Source organism: Anabas testudineus, chromosome 4, assembly GCF_900324465.2.
Source record: "Anabas testudineus chromosome 4, fAnaTes1.2, whole genome shotgun sequence".
Classification (NCBI taxonomy): domain Eukaryota; kingdom Metazoa; phylum Chordata; class Actinopteri; order Anabantiformes; family Anabantidae; genus Anabas; species Anabas testudineus.
The window spans coordinates 23,591,310-23,609,229 of record NC_046613.1 but is presented as its reverse complement, the minus strand read 5'-3'; the positions used below and the strand labels follow the sequence as shown (position 1 = coordinate 23,609,229).

Sequence of the window (17,920 nt, the reverse complement as noted above, 5' to 3'; positions counted from 1 at the left end):
TTACTTTGAAACAAAATTAAATATTTTACAGTACTGAGCTGTTAAGCGTCATTTGCACGACAGGTTCTGGACACTGGTTGGATGGATTTCCTAGCTCCTTGCCTGGATCAGATCCTTAGTGTGTGCACAGAGATGGAGAATTGGCTGCAAACCAACCAGAAACACGTGGTGGTGTTACACTGCAGGGTAAACACCTCTGATTCCTCTGTAATTCAAACTAAGTATCACAGTATGTCAAGATCATTCATTCTCACTCTGTCCTCAACAGGGAGGTAAAGGCCGCCTTGGTGTTCTGGTGGCTTCCTACATCCACTTCACCAACATGTCGAGGTAACACTGAAGTCATGGTGAATTAGTTCAAATGGTGCAAGGGTACATGAACATATACGACTCACTTTATTAATGAATCACATTTGGTCACAATAAAAAACAACTAACAACAATCAAGAGTAATTCAAGACTCCGCTGGGTCCAACTGAGATTTTGTATTATTATAAGTATTTTTAACTAAAATTCACAATAAGCTGTGGAAAATACTTCACGTTCACTCCTTTGCACAGACGTCATTGAGAGTTTGTTTCTCAGGTGTTTTAAAATCTGTTTTAAACCTATTTGTTTTATCGTTGCCTCGTGTGTCTAGTGTCTGTACAGTAAATGATTCATGATCCCCAGAAGGCAAATCCTTCACATTGTCTTGTTTGACCTTTCCTCTATTTCCACCAGCAAGGTCAGATTAATTCAGGAATAAGTCAGTGAAGAGGAATCGTAGGTATTCCATGTTGGAGATTTCATTTCGACACTGTGACATTAACTGTTGGACGTTTGCTGATCAAAGAGCACTCGGAGAACAATGGAGTGAACCGAGGCTGATCTACTGTACTGTCTCCACCAGGCAAAGGGCAGGATGTTTGATTGAAGAGACTTTGAACTGGATTGTTATTTGACTTTCGGGCTGGGTTCCTGTAGCTGTTAGAAATAACTGGATTTATTTACTCGTAATAATTGACCTGCATGTCTGAGTCTGAGCCTGCAGAAGACAGTATTAAACAGTATTAAAGCATTTTTACAGCCTTTGCAGCACACGTAGTGACACACACTGTTTTATGGCTCTTTTTCCTGGTTTTACGAAAGCTATTAAAAGCACATTGTCATTTCTCCACGTCTAATAATGGGATGAAGTGAAAGGTCAGTTACAGGCCAATCAAAACCACAAAAAGTGTGCGTGTGTGTGTGCACGCTGTTCGTGGCTGAACGTCTGACTCACTGTTGAGAAATAACTGATTATGACCTGTATGTGTGTCTGAGGGACCTTAGTTGGCTGTCCAGTTTTCTCCTTTTAAAACATCATGGATCAATGTTCCTGTTACTGTGGTTAAACTATTATTCATGCACATTATCGATGAGATTTTTAGCACTATATTTATAATCATTTATCCGTCTACGCGCCTCTCTCTCAGTGCAGACCTTTCTCTCGACCACTTTGCCATGAGGAGGTTCTACAACGACAAACTCTCCGCTCTCATGACGCCCTCGCAGAAACGGTAAGAACAGGATTGACTTACTAGGTCAAAGGTCAACTCTCTGATCGTTGACGTAGACCGAGACATCTTGTGTGACCCTTGACCTCATGCTGGAAGGTCACAATCCACCTAATTTATCCTGTTTTCATCATCTGCAGGTATGTGTGGATGCTAGGGAGCATGTTAAAAGGAGGACTAAGGATGTGTTCCTCTCCGACCTTCCTCCTCTGTGTTGTTCTTCACGGTCCCCCTAAAATAAGACCAGATGGAGGTGAGCAGCACATGTCTGGTGCGAATAAGAGGAAATTAAGTAGATAAATAACAGTAGCAGCCCATTGTTGGAGCCTTTTATCCTGCATATATACTTCCTTTGTTCTCAAAAGTAATTAAAGTTGTAATGCAGGAGTAAACATAAAGGACTTTTAGATGGTATGAGTGTTTTTTTTCCTTGGTCCAATCTTCAAATTTACTTCCATTTCACAGAAATATGGTGCCTACTGTAGCAAGCAGTGTAGGGAAAGTTAAGAGCTTTTGAAATCACCCAGAAAGATTAGAGCAATCAGATAACAGGGCAAACTGTTTTTATTACCCTTTTAATTTGATATTAGTGTGACAGACTTTAAAAAGGGTGAGATGATCAAGCCTCAGCTTCTTCATCTCACAGATCTTCCATAGTAATGGAATGCTGAATGCTCTCTATACCAGGTTGAAGCTTTTGTGCCTCAAATAAATGACATGTCAGAGATCTTGCAGGACTTTGTTACGTCACACTGTGTGAGATGGGTCTAAAAACATTTACATCCACTTTTATCCAGGCAGGTACAGGGTAAGCGTAAGGAGGCAGGATTCAAATCCCGGCCTCCCACACAGAGGGCGGCGATGTTACCATTACACTATCCAGCCACTGTATGTCTGTGTCAGACTGTATGACATCGGACTGAAACGTTTCAGACTGAAATAAACACCTGGTTAATCCAACCATTACAGTGTGATAAAAATATTATACAGCTCCTGTGTTGTGTAATTATAGTGGCACCAATTTTCCTAATTTAAATCCAAAAACACACCAATGTGGTTTCCAGCGTGCACAATATATACCTGTATTCATGAACGACTGAAATGTCAGGTGGACCCTGTGTTCTCTAATTTCAGGCTACATTTAGTCCCTGAACTCTACACATGCTCCTGTGGATGTGTCTTACAGTGTGATCTATTGGTTTGGTTGATGTTGCAGTTCTGGGAGCTTTGTGCTTGATTAAAGCCAGTTTCACTGTACCAAGATGCTTCTTGAACAGTTTTGAACACTGATTTTTCGAGTGATTCCTGTCTTTTGTGTTCTCTCTTCATAGGATGTTGTCTCTTCCTAAGAGTCTACCAGAGTCTACAAGCTGTTTGCACATCGGCAGTGTAGTAAGAACCACGTCATGCATCATAATAAAAATGAAAAAGGAATGAATGCATCGAGTCAAACATCGTGTTTCTGTTCATATCAGCCACGTCGCTGCAGGACAGACAGACCGGCTCTACTTTGTTCTGCAGCCAGCTCAGCTGCTGAAGGGGGACATCATGGTGAGTCTTAGGCTGATGCGAGGTGGAACAGAGTAGAATAGAATAGAATAAAATACTTACATATAAGTAGTAATTATCAGTAAGTTTCCTTTTATAGTTATTCTTCTTCTACAGACCAAAAGTGTTTTCTGGAAGGAAAAGCTAAAAATATCCTTTATTTATTACTTGAAACAAGCTTGGCTGTTGACTGAACATAACATTTAACCTGATGTGCTTATAAACTCATTAACCTGACAATTAACTAGAACTAATTAATCAGAGTATACACTGAACACAACACTTATTTCATTTTTTGCAGAAAGAAGTTTCTTAAATGACAAATTCTTGCATTGTGATGTGATAAATACTAAAATAAAATAATTTACATGAACAAATCACAAACTGTTTATATTTACCTTTTGGTTTATAGGCATTAATCATTCAGCATGAGGTAGTGGAGCAGATTCTGTGTTTTCTGATTTCAGATGGTTTGTTATGATAAAAACAGCCGGTCATCCAGTCGTCAGGTCGTCTTCCGTCTCCAGTTTCATACGGGTCTCGTGCACGGACACACCCTCACTTTCTCAAAGGCCGACCTCGACTGTGCCAGTGAAGGTAAGATACTTGACCTGCTGCTGCCAAACTGCTGTTTTCACTTATCACTCTTTATCTGTAACCCATAAATCTCTTTGCTGCTATCTTCTCTCCACCAATGTAAATACCTGAACTAACCTTGAAGCTGGTATCAGCTGTGCAGGTGTGAATTACAGATAGGAACACGCCCAGTAAAATCAATTCTCAAGCTGTCTGATCTTTATCCCATATAATATTCTAGATCCTCGATTCCCAGAAGATGGAAAAGTGGAGCTGTTTCTGTCCGAGAGTCCTGAAAAAATCACAGGTAGACTGTCAAAACAGATTTTTCCCTTTTCTTTAACAGATTATCACAGTAAATAATGATAAATGTAAAATTTTGATCTGATGACGATGCTACAGGAAACGTCCATTACAGAGAGTTCTGTAAATATATGCAGCTGATGTCACAGCAGTGCATCTATTTCTGCTCTCATATCAACAAATGTGAATCTACTGGTGTCACCAGATACAGGAGCTGAGAATGCTCATTACCATTCATCCTCTGCAGCCCACGAACACCTGAACCAAATTTTATACGATTCATCACTGACATATTCAAGTCTAGATCAAAGTGGCCTGTGATCCTATATTCATGCTTTTACTGAAGCAATAAAGCAAATACAAAGGAAATGAAAGTGAAAACCATGACTAACAAAATGTAAACTCAGTGAAGGTGGAGTAGAAATGTGGATTTGATTATATATTAATGGAGAAAAGAAAAAGGAAAGAAGATAAAAGGTTAAAGGAAAAATCAAACAATACTTTGTGTTGCACAAATATGTTGTTTTCTCTCTTCAAGCGTCTAATGACATCTCAAATTTATCTCGGACTATTTGTGGGAGTCCCAACACCCATGCTGGGAACCAGTGCTCTAAGCTGGCTTTTCAACCAACAGAGAACTTGTTCTTGAACCAGTCTTGCTTCTCAATTCAGCCGATGTCTTCCAGCAACCAGGCTCCATTCTCCTCCTTTTGTTGTTTGTTGGTGTCAGACAGCCTTTTGGTACCTCACTGCCCCCTTCTGGATCAAACTGTGCTCCAATTGGACTTTTTTGCTTCTGATGCTCAGACATTAGTTCCCAAACGAGAACAAAACCAGTTCTCTGCTGGTTGAAAAGACGTGAGTGAAGCCTGCAAACACCTGAACTCATGTACAACATGCAGTGACAAATTATTTGGGCTACAAGTTCACTAAAGCTGTAAGAACTAAACCTTATTGTGTCTCTCAACTCAAGCAGAGGAGACAGAAGTGACTCAATCTGAAGCATCAAACACCTACACACAGCAACACACACAATCACTGCTCATGATGAAAAAGTTCATCATCAAGTTCACCACAGTATCATCCATGCGGGGGCAGTGTTATACTCCAGGACATGCCAGACACACTGGCCTTCTGCACGTACAATCACACTCCTCGCCTCTCAACAGGAAGCAATATGAGTGGTTATCACACACACACATCTGACTGGAATTCAGATTACAGATACTGTACGCAGCAGGCGTGGAAACCAGGGCAGACACACACACACACACTCAGACACAGACACAGATAATGACGAGCAGGTAAACAGAATCAACACATTTTGATTTGAATCAAACATGGGAATCAGCTGATGTTACTGTGTTGTGTGTCTGTGTGTGTGTTGTCGTCCTTTACGTGGCTCCTGATCGCTGCTTTTGTGTCTGATGGGCCAGTTGTCATTTCTATTTCCAGGCAGAGAGCTGTGGCACAATGGACCCTTGGTGACGGTGGACTACGACACATTGGACCCTTTGGTCAGACGAGACTCCTATCAGGAAACGTCTTCTCTTGAAGCAGGTATGGTGAATTTCAGTGTTTTCTTTTTTCCAAACACTTCCCCCTTCCTTTCAGTTAGACAGGAAACTAAACAGACAACTAAACGTATCTGCTCTAACTTATTGTTGATCTTCACTTCAGTCCAGACACATAGCATTCTTAGGAAAACCTGAATATCAGCGCTTAGTTCAGACATTTAAAGGACATTACAAGTTTTTTGTATTGTATCTCCTTCATGCCTCACATGTACTTTACTTTGGTGTTTGTTGGATTGTTTCAGGGTTTATTTTTTGCTCTTCATAAGTCGATTGATTGCATTAATTTTTGCTCAAAATGAGCAATACAGCTGAACATTTCCAGATTTATCTCATACAAATATTTAATAGGTTCTATAGATCCACTGCTGCACAGGTGCATCTGCTAATTCACTTTGTTTCTTCAAAATGTGCGGTTTTCCAAAAGTGAAACTATAAAACAACAAAGGATACAGTTAGTACCAAACCAAAGCATTTCTACCCAAAAGTAATAAAAACAAATCTTGCTTCCAATGCTACTACTATTCATGGACTCATGGAGCTGGGGTTACAATACATAACCAATGTTGTGCAAACAGATATAAATAAAATCAATCCCACCTCTGTCTCCTTAAATTATGTTTCTATACACCTAAACTGCAAAATTCAGCGAGACTACAGCATTATTAAACCTTTTTATGGTTGTGTTTAGTCTCTCACAGCAATCATTATATATTATATATATATATATATATATATATATATATATATATATATGCTATATATAAACTCTAAAAATCTGTAAAGAGAAGCTACAGATCCAGTTGATCTTTTTCTGCAAATTCACCTCTACTTGCATCGTTACATAGTTTTCAAATGGGATAAACCATGGTTATAATACTTTAGTTATTATAGCCATGATTAAGTTATTCAAACCTGTATTTTTCACAGAATTAATCAAAATGTCACAACCCACTTTTTAGCCCCTTTTAGCTTCTAGCTTTTAGCTTTTAGCTTTTTGGTTTAATGGCACCAAGCAGCAGAGAGGCAATTTTGGTTGGACGTACATTCATTGGGTGGACACAAACACATCTCTAATGGGATAATCACTTTGTCCTGTGTCTGCTAGATGTTGGGGTTTGATAAAATGTTAGTCACAGCAACTTTAGACATGATAACATGTCATAACTCTGTGTGTTTTTCTGTTCCTGTGTGACCAAACATGTAAATTTATGCATCTCTGGCTACTGTTCAGAGGTTGTATGGGTGCAGGTCCGGTCTCTGAGGTTGTCGGACTCTGGCCTTGGCTGTCATTTATCTTGTGGGTAATTGTCTGGTTATCAGTATGACAGCTCACAACTGTTGTGGTCACAAAGCCCTGTTTGACGTTCCTTGCAATGGGCGTAACGACAATCATCTAGACAGCAGCCAGACCAGAGCCTTGTATTTGGGGGCGGCTGTTTTTTCAAGTGTCGAGTTCCCATTTATTTATAACAACTGTTGACACACACAGAAAAACAGCAAAACACAAAAACACACGTCCAGGCGGCTGAAGCACTCGTTTTTCAACCAGCGGTTGAGGCTTCAGCTCCAGCTGTTTTAATGCCATCGCTAAATCTGCTCCATCCTGCTGTGTAATTTAGAATAGACTGATCACTGGGGAAGAAATGCAGAAAACACACATATAGACAGAGCCTCACATGATCGCAAACACACATGGCCATTTCTTTAACCACCAGCACACATGCATGCACATGTAATGAGGCTGCCAGCCAGCCAGCAGCACAGCCAGTTGAAGAATGTTGTTTTCAACCACAGGTGGTTCTACTTTACTACTTTACCCTGGTAGTCTGCCCTCCCTTTGTTCTCTCACTCCATCTCCACATCTTCTACCTGTTTGCTTGCCCCTTTATCTTGTCTCCCTCTTTTTAGCTCTGAGCGTTGCTTTCAGGTTCAAGTTGCAGGTTGCAATTTGTCCGAAGTGTCCCCATCCCCCTTCTGCACCAAGTCTCTCCAGAACCCGCCCCCATGTTTACATTCCCCTCTCCATATTTGGCCAGCTCAAGGTCCTTGTGCTTTGTGTATTCTTTCCTTGAAAGTGCATTATGTGAGCTTCACCTGCGTGTGTGTGTGCTGTTAGTCTAGTGAATGATCCACCCTTCAGTTTCCTTCCCCGTTGACATAAAAGTGCATGAGTGCACACGCTCTCTCTCCACAGCCTTACTTACCTGTGTCAGCTGGGACAGGATGCAGGGGGAGGAAAGAAAGGCGGGGGGGGACGAGGCAAAGCAAAGGCTAATCTGTGACGGTGAAGGCGGGGATTTAGACTGCAGGGAAGGAGCAAACTAGAAGGAGTGACATGAGAGAGGGGAAACAGAGAGTGGGAGGCAGTGGGGAGGACACCGGGGGGCTGTTTGCACCTTAAGAGAAAGAATGTTCTTTGCTCGTCTTCCTGTGGCGGCCTGAGAGACTGAGAGGACGACAGCTCAGGAGGAAAGAGAGACTTCAACTAAGCTGGTCCTTTTACTCTCCCCTCTTCTTTCTCCTCATCCTTGTCATTCTGTCCCCGTCCTTGCCCCCGCTTTCCTGTCTGCTTGTCATCTGTTTCTCTTTTCCTCTTCCTCTGATTGCAAAGTAAGACTTCGGCGAGCTTTTCCATCCTGTTTCTAGACTGTGGAGGGAACAGCGAAAGTTTCCTTCTGACTGCCAGTGAAGTAAGCTGCTGTTTGATGCTAGTTTGCATGTGTGTGTCTTTTAGCAGAGGTTTTTACAGTATTGTGAAGGTTACACAGTAAGTTTACCCATTTGTGAGTGTACGACACATCTGTGCATCTCTCTGTGTGTGAGACTAATTAGACCAGCTGTGAGGTTTTACCATGCGTGTCTGGTATTTGAGTTTTATTGCCTCTATGCACTGGAGCTTGTGCTCATGTAGCCCTGGCATGGACTGTGTGTATTCACTGTACTTGTCTTATCTAAGTGTAACAACCTTTATTGAGCAGGAACTTCTTACTTCTTACAACAACTTTTTGTATATTTCCCTTTAAGTAACATGTTTTGTCCAACAACAGTTTAATATTATAAATGACAAAAAAGAAAAATGCTGCTAAACCTCATAATTGAGAAACTAGAAAAGGGGAAACTGACATTTGTGAACAACAACACACTTGTTGAATGATTGTTCAATTGTCATCATTTAATAAGTGAATTGTGAACGTGTGATTGCTGCATTCAGTTAAAGTATAACAAAACTTTGTGCACGTGTGTTTGAACATGCAATCATTTCTCTGAACTCAGGTAGACATCTACCGTGTGACTGACACGTCCTTTGCATGATACACACTCACATACTGAAGAACACACGTATGCGTCCCCACACAAAGGGCCTCTGTGTTATCGACACGGAGTGTGTCTGGAGTGATTACCTGTGCTGTGTGTGTGAGTCATAATGAATCGTATACGTTAGTGCTGCAGGTATGGAGTCATACACACTGAGAATATCCTCTTATTGTGCAGCTGCCATAATCCTGATGAGAGAAGAGAGGAGTTGATGAAAAATAAACTCCTCTACATCATCCTCAGGCTTCAGGATTTGGAAACTCTTGCCCTCAGTTTGCCTCTAGGGAGACATATTGTACAGGAAGTCCCTGATTGATGGTGCTGCTCTCTGGGAAAAACAGTTTAATTTACTGTATATTCAAGATGAGATTTAAGAAATTATTTTGTTTCAGTTTTTCAAATGTGAATATTTGCTTCTTTTTTTACATTTTACATAGTAAATCATTAATCCAGAATTTGAATAACAATCTTTTTTACTCAAGTGAATGAAGCTTTACCGTGGTTTTTGGCTCTCATGACACATGCAAACCATCCTAAACCACTGATCAGTGGAATCCGTGCTGAAATAAATATCAATTATTAATTATCTTAATCAATACATCAATCTAAATCTAATCTTAATTTAAAATGTCATTAACAAATGACACTGTTTAATCACTTCAAAACCAATGCTAGAGTTGAATATCAATAAAAGAAGGTCATTTCTGTCATTTAATATGATCTACACGTGAGTTTTTTGGTTGAAGGACACCTAATGTTATCGTGTCCCCTCTGTTGTGGCCTGGTGGCTCGATGAGTAGATCATTGGCCTGAGATACAGAAGGTTCGGGGTTTAAACCCCGTCACAGACACCAGGTGCTAGCTCCCTGGGCGCTGCATGTAGCTGCCCACTGCTCCCCCAGGGGGATGGGTTAAATGCAGAGGACCAATTTCATCTGTAACAAATGACAAATAAAGGTGTTTCTTCTCTCTTCTTCTTCTGAAACCAACATCTTTGCTTCAGACCTTTTAGTGACCACAGTGATTTTATCTCTGCAGCTCCACCTCATGTCTTGGACCCTGGAAATGGGAGTTTGTATGCCAGAGTGAGGGAGAGGAGTAGTGAAGAAGGATTTTGTTTCCCCCTTACGAGCAGCAGCCCCAGCTACAGTGACCGAGCTCCGTCTGCCAGCAGCGATTCAGGCCTGTCCGTCGCCTCACAGAGGCTGACTGAAGCCAGGCAGAAGAGAGGGGCTGCACGGGACAAGGGTACCCATCCAGGAAGGCAGCTCCCTGGGTTGGATTTTGAGATTGCTCAGCCGCTTCTGGAGGTCATGTCTGAGCTTGCTGCACTTGGAGGGGGAGAGGAGATGGTGGGAGAAGAGTCTGGTCTGGGACACACTATTAATGGAGAGGCTGAATCCAGCGAGAGGGAGACTGATATACTGGATGATGAGGATGAAGTAGATGATGTAGCTGCTCCAGTGTCAGACATGCTGAACTCTAGCAGTATCGGCTCCTTGTCCTTGGAGAATTTACCTGAAACTCAGAGATCAGACCAAACTGAGTATTCAACACACTCCTGGGTACGACAGCAGCAGATGGTGGATCTCACCCACAACAACTTCACTGCAGTGGGTGGGAAGGAGAGGCCAAAAAGAATGGGAAAAGACAGGCCGCCACCTCTGGTAGCTCCTGATACACCACCTCGAGGATTCAGCAGCAGGGAAGCAGTGCAGAGAGGTCTGATGGATGAAAATGGCACACACAGCTTCACACAAAACACTAATCACACTTCACCGTGCCAAGAAGATGAACTGGCATCGTTAACCACAGACATTGATGAGTCCATAGAGCAGTTGAACCAACTGATTCTGGATTTGGACCCCACCTTTGTTCCTGTTCCTACCCGCTGTGCACCGCTGTCCCGGTCTGCCTCGCTCCACACCAACGGCCTCAGCCACAAGGGCAACACACACCTGTCAGGTAAGACCAATCGAAGGGGTCAGTCCAGCCAAACTACATGTTGACATGCTGGTGTTAGCTTGTAGCTCAAATAACTGCAACACAAAACCATTGAGCTCCACCGTGTTGGGTTGGAGCAGATATTTCAGACACATCCTCGGTGCACAGAACCTTTACATAACTGTGCTCGTACAGAGACTGTAGAGCTGAGTTCAGGGTGCAGACACAGAGAACCAGACTGAAGGATTGAAGCAGCCACTGACTGTGGGAATCTCCACCTGAGAAAAAAGAGTACATGTGTTTGTGACAGACTCTATGTTTGCAAGTGTGCATGAGGTGGAGGCATTTCATTAAAGACGAAGTAGAACAGACCGCTCACAACGGTGAAACTCAAGATGAAGTTAAAACATCTAAATACAATCACACTTTTAGAAGTTTAAAAGTCAGTGATTCAGTCAAAGATGATGACAAAGTGTTCTCATCAGTCCGTAAGAGGACAGAGCTCAAGGGTATCGTAGATCTACTGTAGATCTAGAACCTGATTAAAGAATAACAGATTAGTTATGTTTTCAGTTAATGCTTTGCCAGTTCCTTAACTCCCAGGGTGAGACGTCCAGTAGATTCAGTCACAGCTAGATTTGTTCAATCCATGTTTAAGGGAATTAGGAAAAATCTCTTCGTCCTTTGGCTAATGGAGGTTATGGGGGTTCTTCATCCAGTATCATCACACACAACAGTGGAACATCACCTTCCCTTTGACCTCCTCATACAGTGTTTTTACTGCTGTTGATGTTTTTTAGCCTCTGACTTCTTGCAGAACCATCACCTCCTAATTTTTTATGCCTCTGTGGTTTATGTTTGTTTGGTAATTCGAAGGGTTAGTGGGATATTTTAGCAGCACCTTGAAGGAATTTCTTTAAATTTGGTGCAAATGTTTATTTTAACTACAGATAAAATTACTACATTTTAGTGGTCAAAGGTCAAAGGGCAGGCCTACTGAGACTTCTTTTAGGAAAACATCTCAGGACACCTGAAGGGAGTTTTAATACATCTGGCACAAAACGTCCATTTAGACCCAGGCTCAGAACAGACATGGTCGGACATGCATGGAAACTGAAACATCACTGGTGTGGTAATCCTATTTCTAGTTGTTTGGCTCCTCTTTGTTATATTTGTTCTGTTTTTGTTGGCTGATTTCTGACAGCAGACTCGAAGCTCCACAGCCAGATTCCTCTTTTAACTCTTGTTCAACATTGTTGTGAAACTGCAGATGTTTATGTTAGTGTTGACTAAGATATTGATCAAATCTGATGAACACCCACCTCCAACTCAGCATCCGGGACCATTTTTCAGCAGTTTAAAGAGTTTTGTAAAACGTACAAAGTTGTTCCTGCATGAGGCCTCAGAGAGCTTCAACCTTTATCTTTCCCATAGCAGATTTCCTGATTGCAAATCTAAATTTTCCCTTTAACACCTTTACCTTTACCCTCTGACCGGGGGTTTCTGTCCATCATCGGATCAACAAGACGTCTTCGAAATTCTCCTCCAATCGTGCACCTGAAGCTGTTTGCTTGTATGTAGGTCTCCCAGGGGCCTTTTTGAAGCAGTAACGAGCAGTAACTAGTATTTTAGTGCTACAGTTACTCCAACTGACTCTGATGTGTGTTTTTCAGGAGGATGTTTTCAGGCAGGAATTTGTAATCGACCAGGAATGCTTTTGAAGTTTGACACAACACTTTGCTCCCGTGTGTGTCTGCATCGTGCCGTCCTGCTCCCCTCTCATCATCATGGAGTGGTTTTCTCATGAGAGAATACCCCCTTACAAATACAGTGGGTATTAGGTGATATTCAACACTGTAAAAACTTGAGTGGGAGAGGCCTGAGCAGGCCCTCTGGGTCGGGAGAGTTAACTGGATTAGTTTCAGTTGGAGTAGCTTGGCCTTTCGGGTGATTTTGAGATGATGGATGCTCACAGTGAAAGCTGAGATCACAGTGTTCTTTATCACTGTTTACAGTTTTTAAATGCAGTTGATCGTGATCTCATTTATGGTAAACGTCTATTATGACACGCCTGTCAGCCATTGGTTTTGGTGTTATGGTGTGTTTTTGCTGTTTCCATGGTCATCAGAGGCTGAAATACAGTGAAGCTGTTTTTATTGTCATAGCTGGGTGAAATAATCTAAAATAATAAACTCCTACGAGGTTTGTTGGCTTTTAAATCTGTGTAATGATGATGCATTTCAACATTTCAAACTTTCTGCATATTCACTATCATCCAGTCTAGTTTAAACCATCATTCATCAAATCACTTCCAGCGATAGGAGCAGTGTTCGACGTCTGCTTGAGTAGCAAAATGTGTCATTCCAAATGTTGTCAGCACCGGTGTTTTTCATGTTTCCGATGGGGGTGCTAATGCAAATGCTGAACTGTGACTCTACCCTGAAGGTGCTGTTTGTTGTTTGGGGTGTAAACAAACAGGACAATGGCAATGGTAGTGAGGACCAGCGCTGCAAACTCGTTTGAGCTCAACGGCGTCTTTACAGCAAATGATCTTTATTCAGATCATGTCTTGATAATTTCGGGAGAGATTAGTTAACCGCCTTAAGCCTCTTTTATACTTTTGGCAGATCCATAGTAATGTGCATTCTCTGTGCACATGTGTTTACAGCTGAATCTATGTTGCTTGGGTTGAGTATTCACTGGTAGGAAAGCTGGTGCTTGATAATGTTTGTCATTACCTAGCTGTTTACTGCTACTCCCTTTTAATCCCTCTCGCTCACTGAGCTCTGGAGCGAACAACATCTTGTGGTCTCCTCACTTCACCTCAAAAGGTCCCTGGCGAAACCTTTCAGCTCTGTGGTTCCACATTTTATAGCAGAGGCAACGGACAGTGGTAGCTGGATGTATGTGAGTGGTTATGATAGTGATACTGTACACTGTCCATTACTATTTGTACAGTATGTGTTATTAACAAGGAGGCGTTTACAAAACTGTGGAAAACATGATACTTGTGGGTCACTAAGTACAAGGTCATTTTGCAGAATGAAAGCAAACAGCTGTGGACTGAAACCAGAGTGAATAGAAGGAGTTAAAGTGACAGCCTACAGTGTGATTGTGTAATTGAAAAAGTGGCTTTAGTGTAAGTTACACAGAGATTACATTTCTGCAAGGCAAATATGACATCAGAATATTGGATTCAGGCTGCAGACACTGAACTGTTCTGTTCCACCTTGTAACTTCTGTGAAAAGGTAAATAAAACAAATACAAACTGCGAGATCGGATGGGATGGTGGTGAAAACTGGATGTTGTATCCACACATCCTCATTATGTCAATAGAAAATGTACAGTATTACATTCACTAGCACAAAAACATATTTGTGATCAGTCTATTTTCAAAGTTGCAGTTTTCAAATTAAGTCTTTGTTTTGTGCAGTTACATTCCAAAGTTGATCTGAAGTTAATAAGAGGCTTCAGCAGTCTGACTTATACAAATTAAATAGATTACCTTCACAGGTTACACCCTTTCAGTACAAAATGTTATGTTTTTGTGTTTCCACTGAATCTCAGCAGAGACTCAAAGAGGGAATTTCAGATTAAAACCAATTAAGTTATTTACATTTATTATTTTTTGCACAGGCACTCTGGATTTTGTAGCTCAGTCATTTCTATTAAAAGTGCATTAAAATGAGTCTTTTAAAGGGCAACATGGACACCTGAGCTATTTATCTCTATTTGAACTTGGTAAAAACAAACAGTGTAGTCATGAAAGACTCTTAAAAGCAGGAAATAACACATATTTTATGCATCTGTATCACATGAATATAGATTTTTTTAAGGTGGCGAAGTTGTAGCCCAGGGGCTGATGATCTGCTCACATATGAAAAGAGAAGTTGTTCCAACAGATGTTTTTTCCAACAAGACGCTGCGACGTTCCACCATCTGCTGAAGTCTTGCTTAGTCACACAGCGTCTGGCCCTGATGATCGCAGCGACACGCTGCTGATAAACCGACTGATAGAAGCTTTTGTTAGAGTCAAACATGGCAAACACTGCTCACTGTCATCACCTCTTATTACTAAGTCGGTATCTGGTCATAACAAATGAATAATGTTTAATGTTGTGTGTGTGTGTGTTTTATGAGAAGAGTCATAATCTGTTTGTGGACATTTAACTTTATAGAGGAACGAATGACTGAGTGTGAGTTGATTATACTTCAGATCATAATCTGTCTTTTTCTCCCTGATCAGGGTGGAAGCAGCACAAACAGGCCAGTGACATGACGGACTACGCTGGTCTCCATAGTCCAGGCTGGAAAGGGGGTGAAACTCAGACCAGCTTCAGGGGCTCCCCTATCTACAGTCCCTCGTTCTCCTCCTCTCAGGTAAACACCAGAGATAGAGGGAGTATTTAGATTGTTTACTTAAGTAAAAGTACTAATACACCAACATACAAATACTCATTTATGAGTAGAAGTTTTATGTCAACGCATAAAAGAATTATTATTAAAGTAAAACTAGTAAAGTACTAAATCATACATATCAGTGTGTAAGAAGCATGTTACTGAACCTCTATAATCTTGGTTTCACTTGAACTGCATCACAGAAAATGATGCGAACACCGAGTTATCACCTTAAAATCTCTGCTGCTGTTATGATTGTGTAAATCTTCCTACATCTCCTCCAGATTTCACCTTTCTGCTTCTGCCCTCCTTTGTTTGGCTCGGTGGCTCGAATGCCCTGAGAGTTTATATCAAAACACCGGCTGTAGCCACACACAGATCACAAGACCGATATCTGCTGGTGTGTGTGTGTGTGTGTGGGCTCGTCATAAGAGGATGAACAAAATCACGTTCTTCTCGGTCTTCCCATGTTTTCCTAATTATCTTAATCTATTTTTTTTAAAGCACGGGCATCTTTACAAAACCAACAGCATGGACTATCAGGGACTAGCAGGCAGCTCTGACATCGTCCCACAAACTCCGGCCTTCCCGGTGTCTCCGCCAACGCCCTATGGTGAGCATTAATCTCCACATGGACACTTCTGGTTTTGGGTGTGTCTGCATTTTGAAATCTTATCATTCCCCTTTCTCCTCCCAGTGAAACACTTCTCAGACTTTTCCCAGCTCAAGACGGGCAGTCAGTGGGGCCATCACAGCTGGACTCAAGGTACACTTTCCCAAGAGTGTGTGGGACCATTAGCACGAAGGTTTGAACCCAAACACTCCAGCTCCTGTTTGCTGCTGGAGAGGGTTCAAGTGCTGGTTGGAATGTCCTGCTGGCATAAAATACTGTACAAAACACACACATACACAAAGCTGAAGTGCACTTTGTATTGGCATGGCTCTGGCTTTAAGAAGATGCAGCTGTGTAGAGGCTTGTTTCTGGATTTTTGCTCGTATTATTTTTAGATTCAAGGTAAAACAAAAATGATTGGTGGAATTACTCTGAGCCCCGCGCAGGACAGCTGATGCTGCATGTCCGCTAATAATAGTTGATGGTAACAAAGGAAGAGACCACTGCTGGCAGGATGTCCACTCACGTCCTGTTCTAGGAGGGGACAGGAGGAGAGGGGAGGGTCTTTAATGGAGGAACATCCTGCTTGAGGAGATATGAAGCTTACTACACAGCTGCAGAAGGAATTTACTGTAGTGTCAGAAAACAAGAGTATCTTTCAGTGGCAGAGTCTCATATCTGATCCGAGCTGCCGACATGTCCCTGTGCTAACACACATATGATTTAACAGGCTGAATCATATTTATGAGAGGTGAAATTTAGTGATAAAACAGAGGTCATAAAAGTAGAGCATGCCTGGAATGATGAACGTACTTTAGTATCAACTGCAGGGTTGAAGTTTGGCTGTAAATCATCTCTCCCCGAGGAGGCACGCCAGCTGTGGTCAGTGTGAATCTATAGCAGGTACAAAGAAAAGTATTTAAGTATTAAAATGTCCAAAGAAGCTCATTACACCACATCTGCTCAATCCAATCCACCTGTTTGTGTGGATTGGAGTAAGAGGCTGAGTGAATTGTTTCACCAAAACAGTGTTTTGAGCTTCCAGCAAAGCAACAGAGAAGCATTTAACAACGTTTTTGAGAACTGATGATGTTTCTTTAATGGTAGAATCACTACTTAATCAAATGGTGTTTCAGAGACTCTCAGTCACACATAGAGGAAATGAATGATGAGGCAGGCTGCACACTGGCTTGTTGGTCCACTGCTTATTACATGTATGGTTTAAAACAAATTGGTTGGTTTAAATGGTTAAAATGATTTTATGTTGTGTTGACAAGCAGCCTCTCTCTGTCCTTTGCAGTGTTAATGACCTACGTAGAGCGGTGGTGCATCTTTAACACTGACTATAGACATTTTGCTGCCATGTTCTGTATGAAAGGTGCGAACTGGGCTTAGAGGGGTTGGAGGTGAAGAGATGTACAGTTTGGGATAATGTTTTATACTGAGATGAGTCATTTTTCGGTGACTCTCCTGTTGTTGGATAAGTAATGAAACCAGTAGTTGCGCATCATGTGCATGTTAGTGATTATGCTCCAATTCACTTTCATTTGTTAATATTTATGTTGAAGGAGAAACGTGGACATTTTCAAGTTACTGCTGCAGCGTATAAGTGTTTGGACGAAGGCTTCAGTAAGTTGTGCTAACAGAGCGGCTGCACACATGATTTAGCACGAGCAGCAGATCCACAGCAGAACAATCTGTAGGTGATTTGTAATTTAGAAATAGTCTAATTTCTCATCTCTGTGGTTAATAAACACAGAAAAATACACTTGAAACGTAAAAATGTTTCCATCTATTAACTTTTTGTTTAATAATTTAAATTTGTATTTTATATCTTTTATTCTATTACAGGACAATCAGAAAATCCTACCACCTAAATATATTCCTGACTGTTTGTTCATAACCAAACTGATAGTTATAACAGTTATAACATTTTTCTGTCTACTGCAGACACATGAGTCTTTCTTTTAAAGGAGAAAGATTTGTGTTTGTTGTAAACATGTTTGTCAGAACAGGGAGGTGGCAGGATAGAGAAAGAGCCGCTGAAAGAGTAATTATTGTTTGTGTACACTAAAAAACACCTGATTCTTTCTTTCTGCCTGACAGA

At 41.4% G+C, this 17,920-nt stretch overlaps 1 protein-coding gene across 2 annotated transcripts in view; it reads left to right on the top strand.

Moving 5' to 3' along the window:
• The window catches only part of si:ch211-191a24.3 (tensin-3), a 37,823-nt gene that overhangs the window by 3,790 nt on the left and 16,113 nt on the right, over window positions 1–17,920 (top strand). For both annotated transcript variants that reach the window (XM_026344987.1, XM_026344986.1), the window contains exons 4-16: window positions 64–186; window positions 269–330; window positions 1,458–1,541; window positions 1,679–1,791; window positions 2,870–2,930; window positions 3,014–3,089; window positions 3,554–3,683; window positions 3,904–3,969; window positions 5,421–5,525; window positions 9,896–10,822; window positions 15,049–15,182; window positions 15,705–15,813; window positions 15,898–15,966. In XM_026344987.1, the coding sequence (XP_026200772.1) occupies window positions 64–186; window positions 269–330; window positions 1,458–1,541; window positions 1,679–1,791; window positions 2,870–2,930; window positions 3,014–3,089; window positions 3,554–3,683; window positions 3,904–3,969; window positions 5,421–5,525; window positions 9,896–10,822; window positions 15,049–15,182; window positions 15,705–15,813; window positions 15,898–15,966 (2,059 nt within the window). The remainder of the gene's footprint in view (window positions 1–63; window positions 187–268; window positions 331–1,457; window positions 1,542–1,678; window positions 1,792–2,869; window positions 2,931–3,013; window positions 3,090–3,553; window positions 3,684–3,903; window positions 3,970–5,420; window positions 5,526–9,895; window positions 10,823–15,048; window positions 15,183–15,704; window positions 15,814–15,897; window positions 15,967–17,920) is intronic.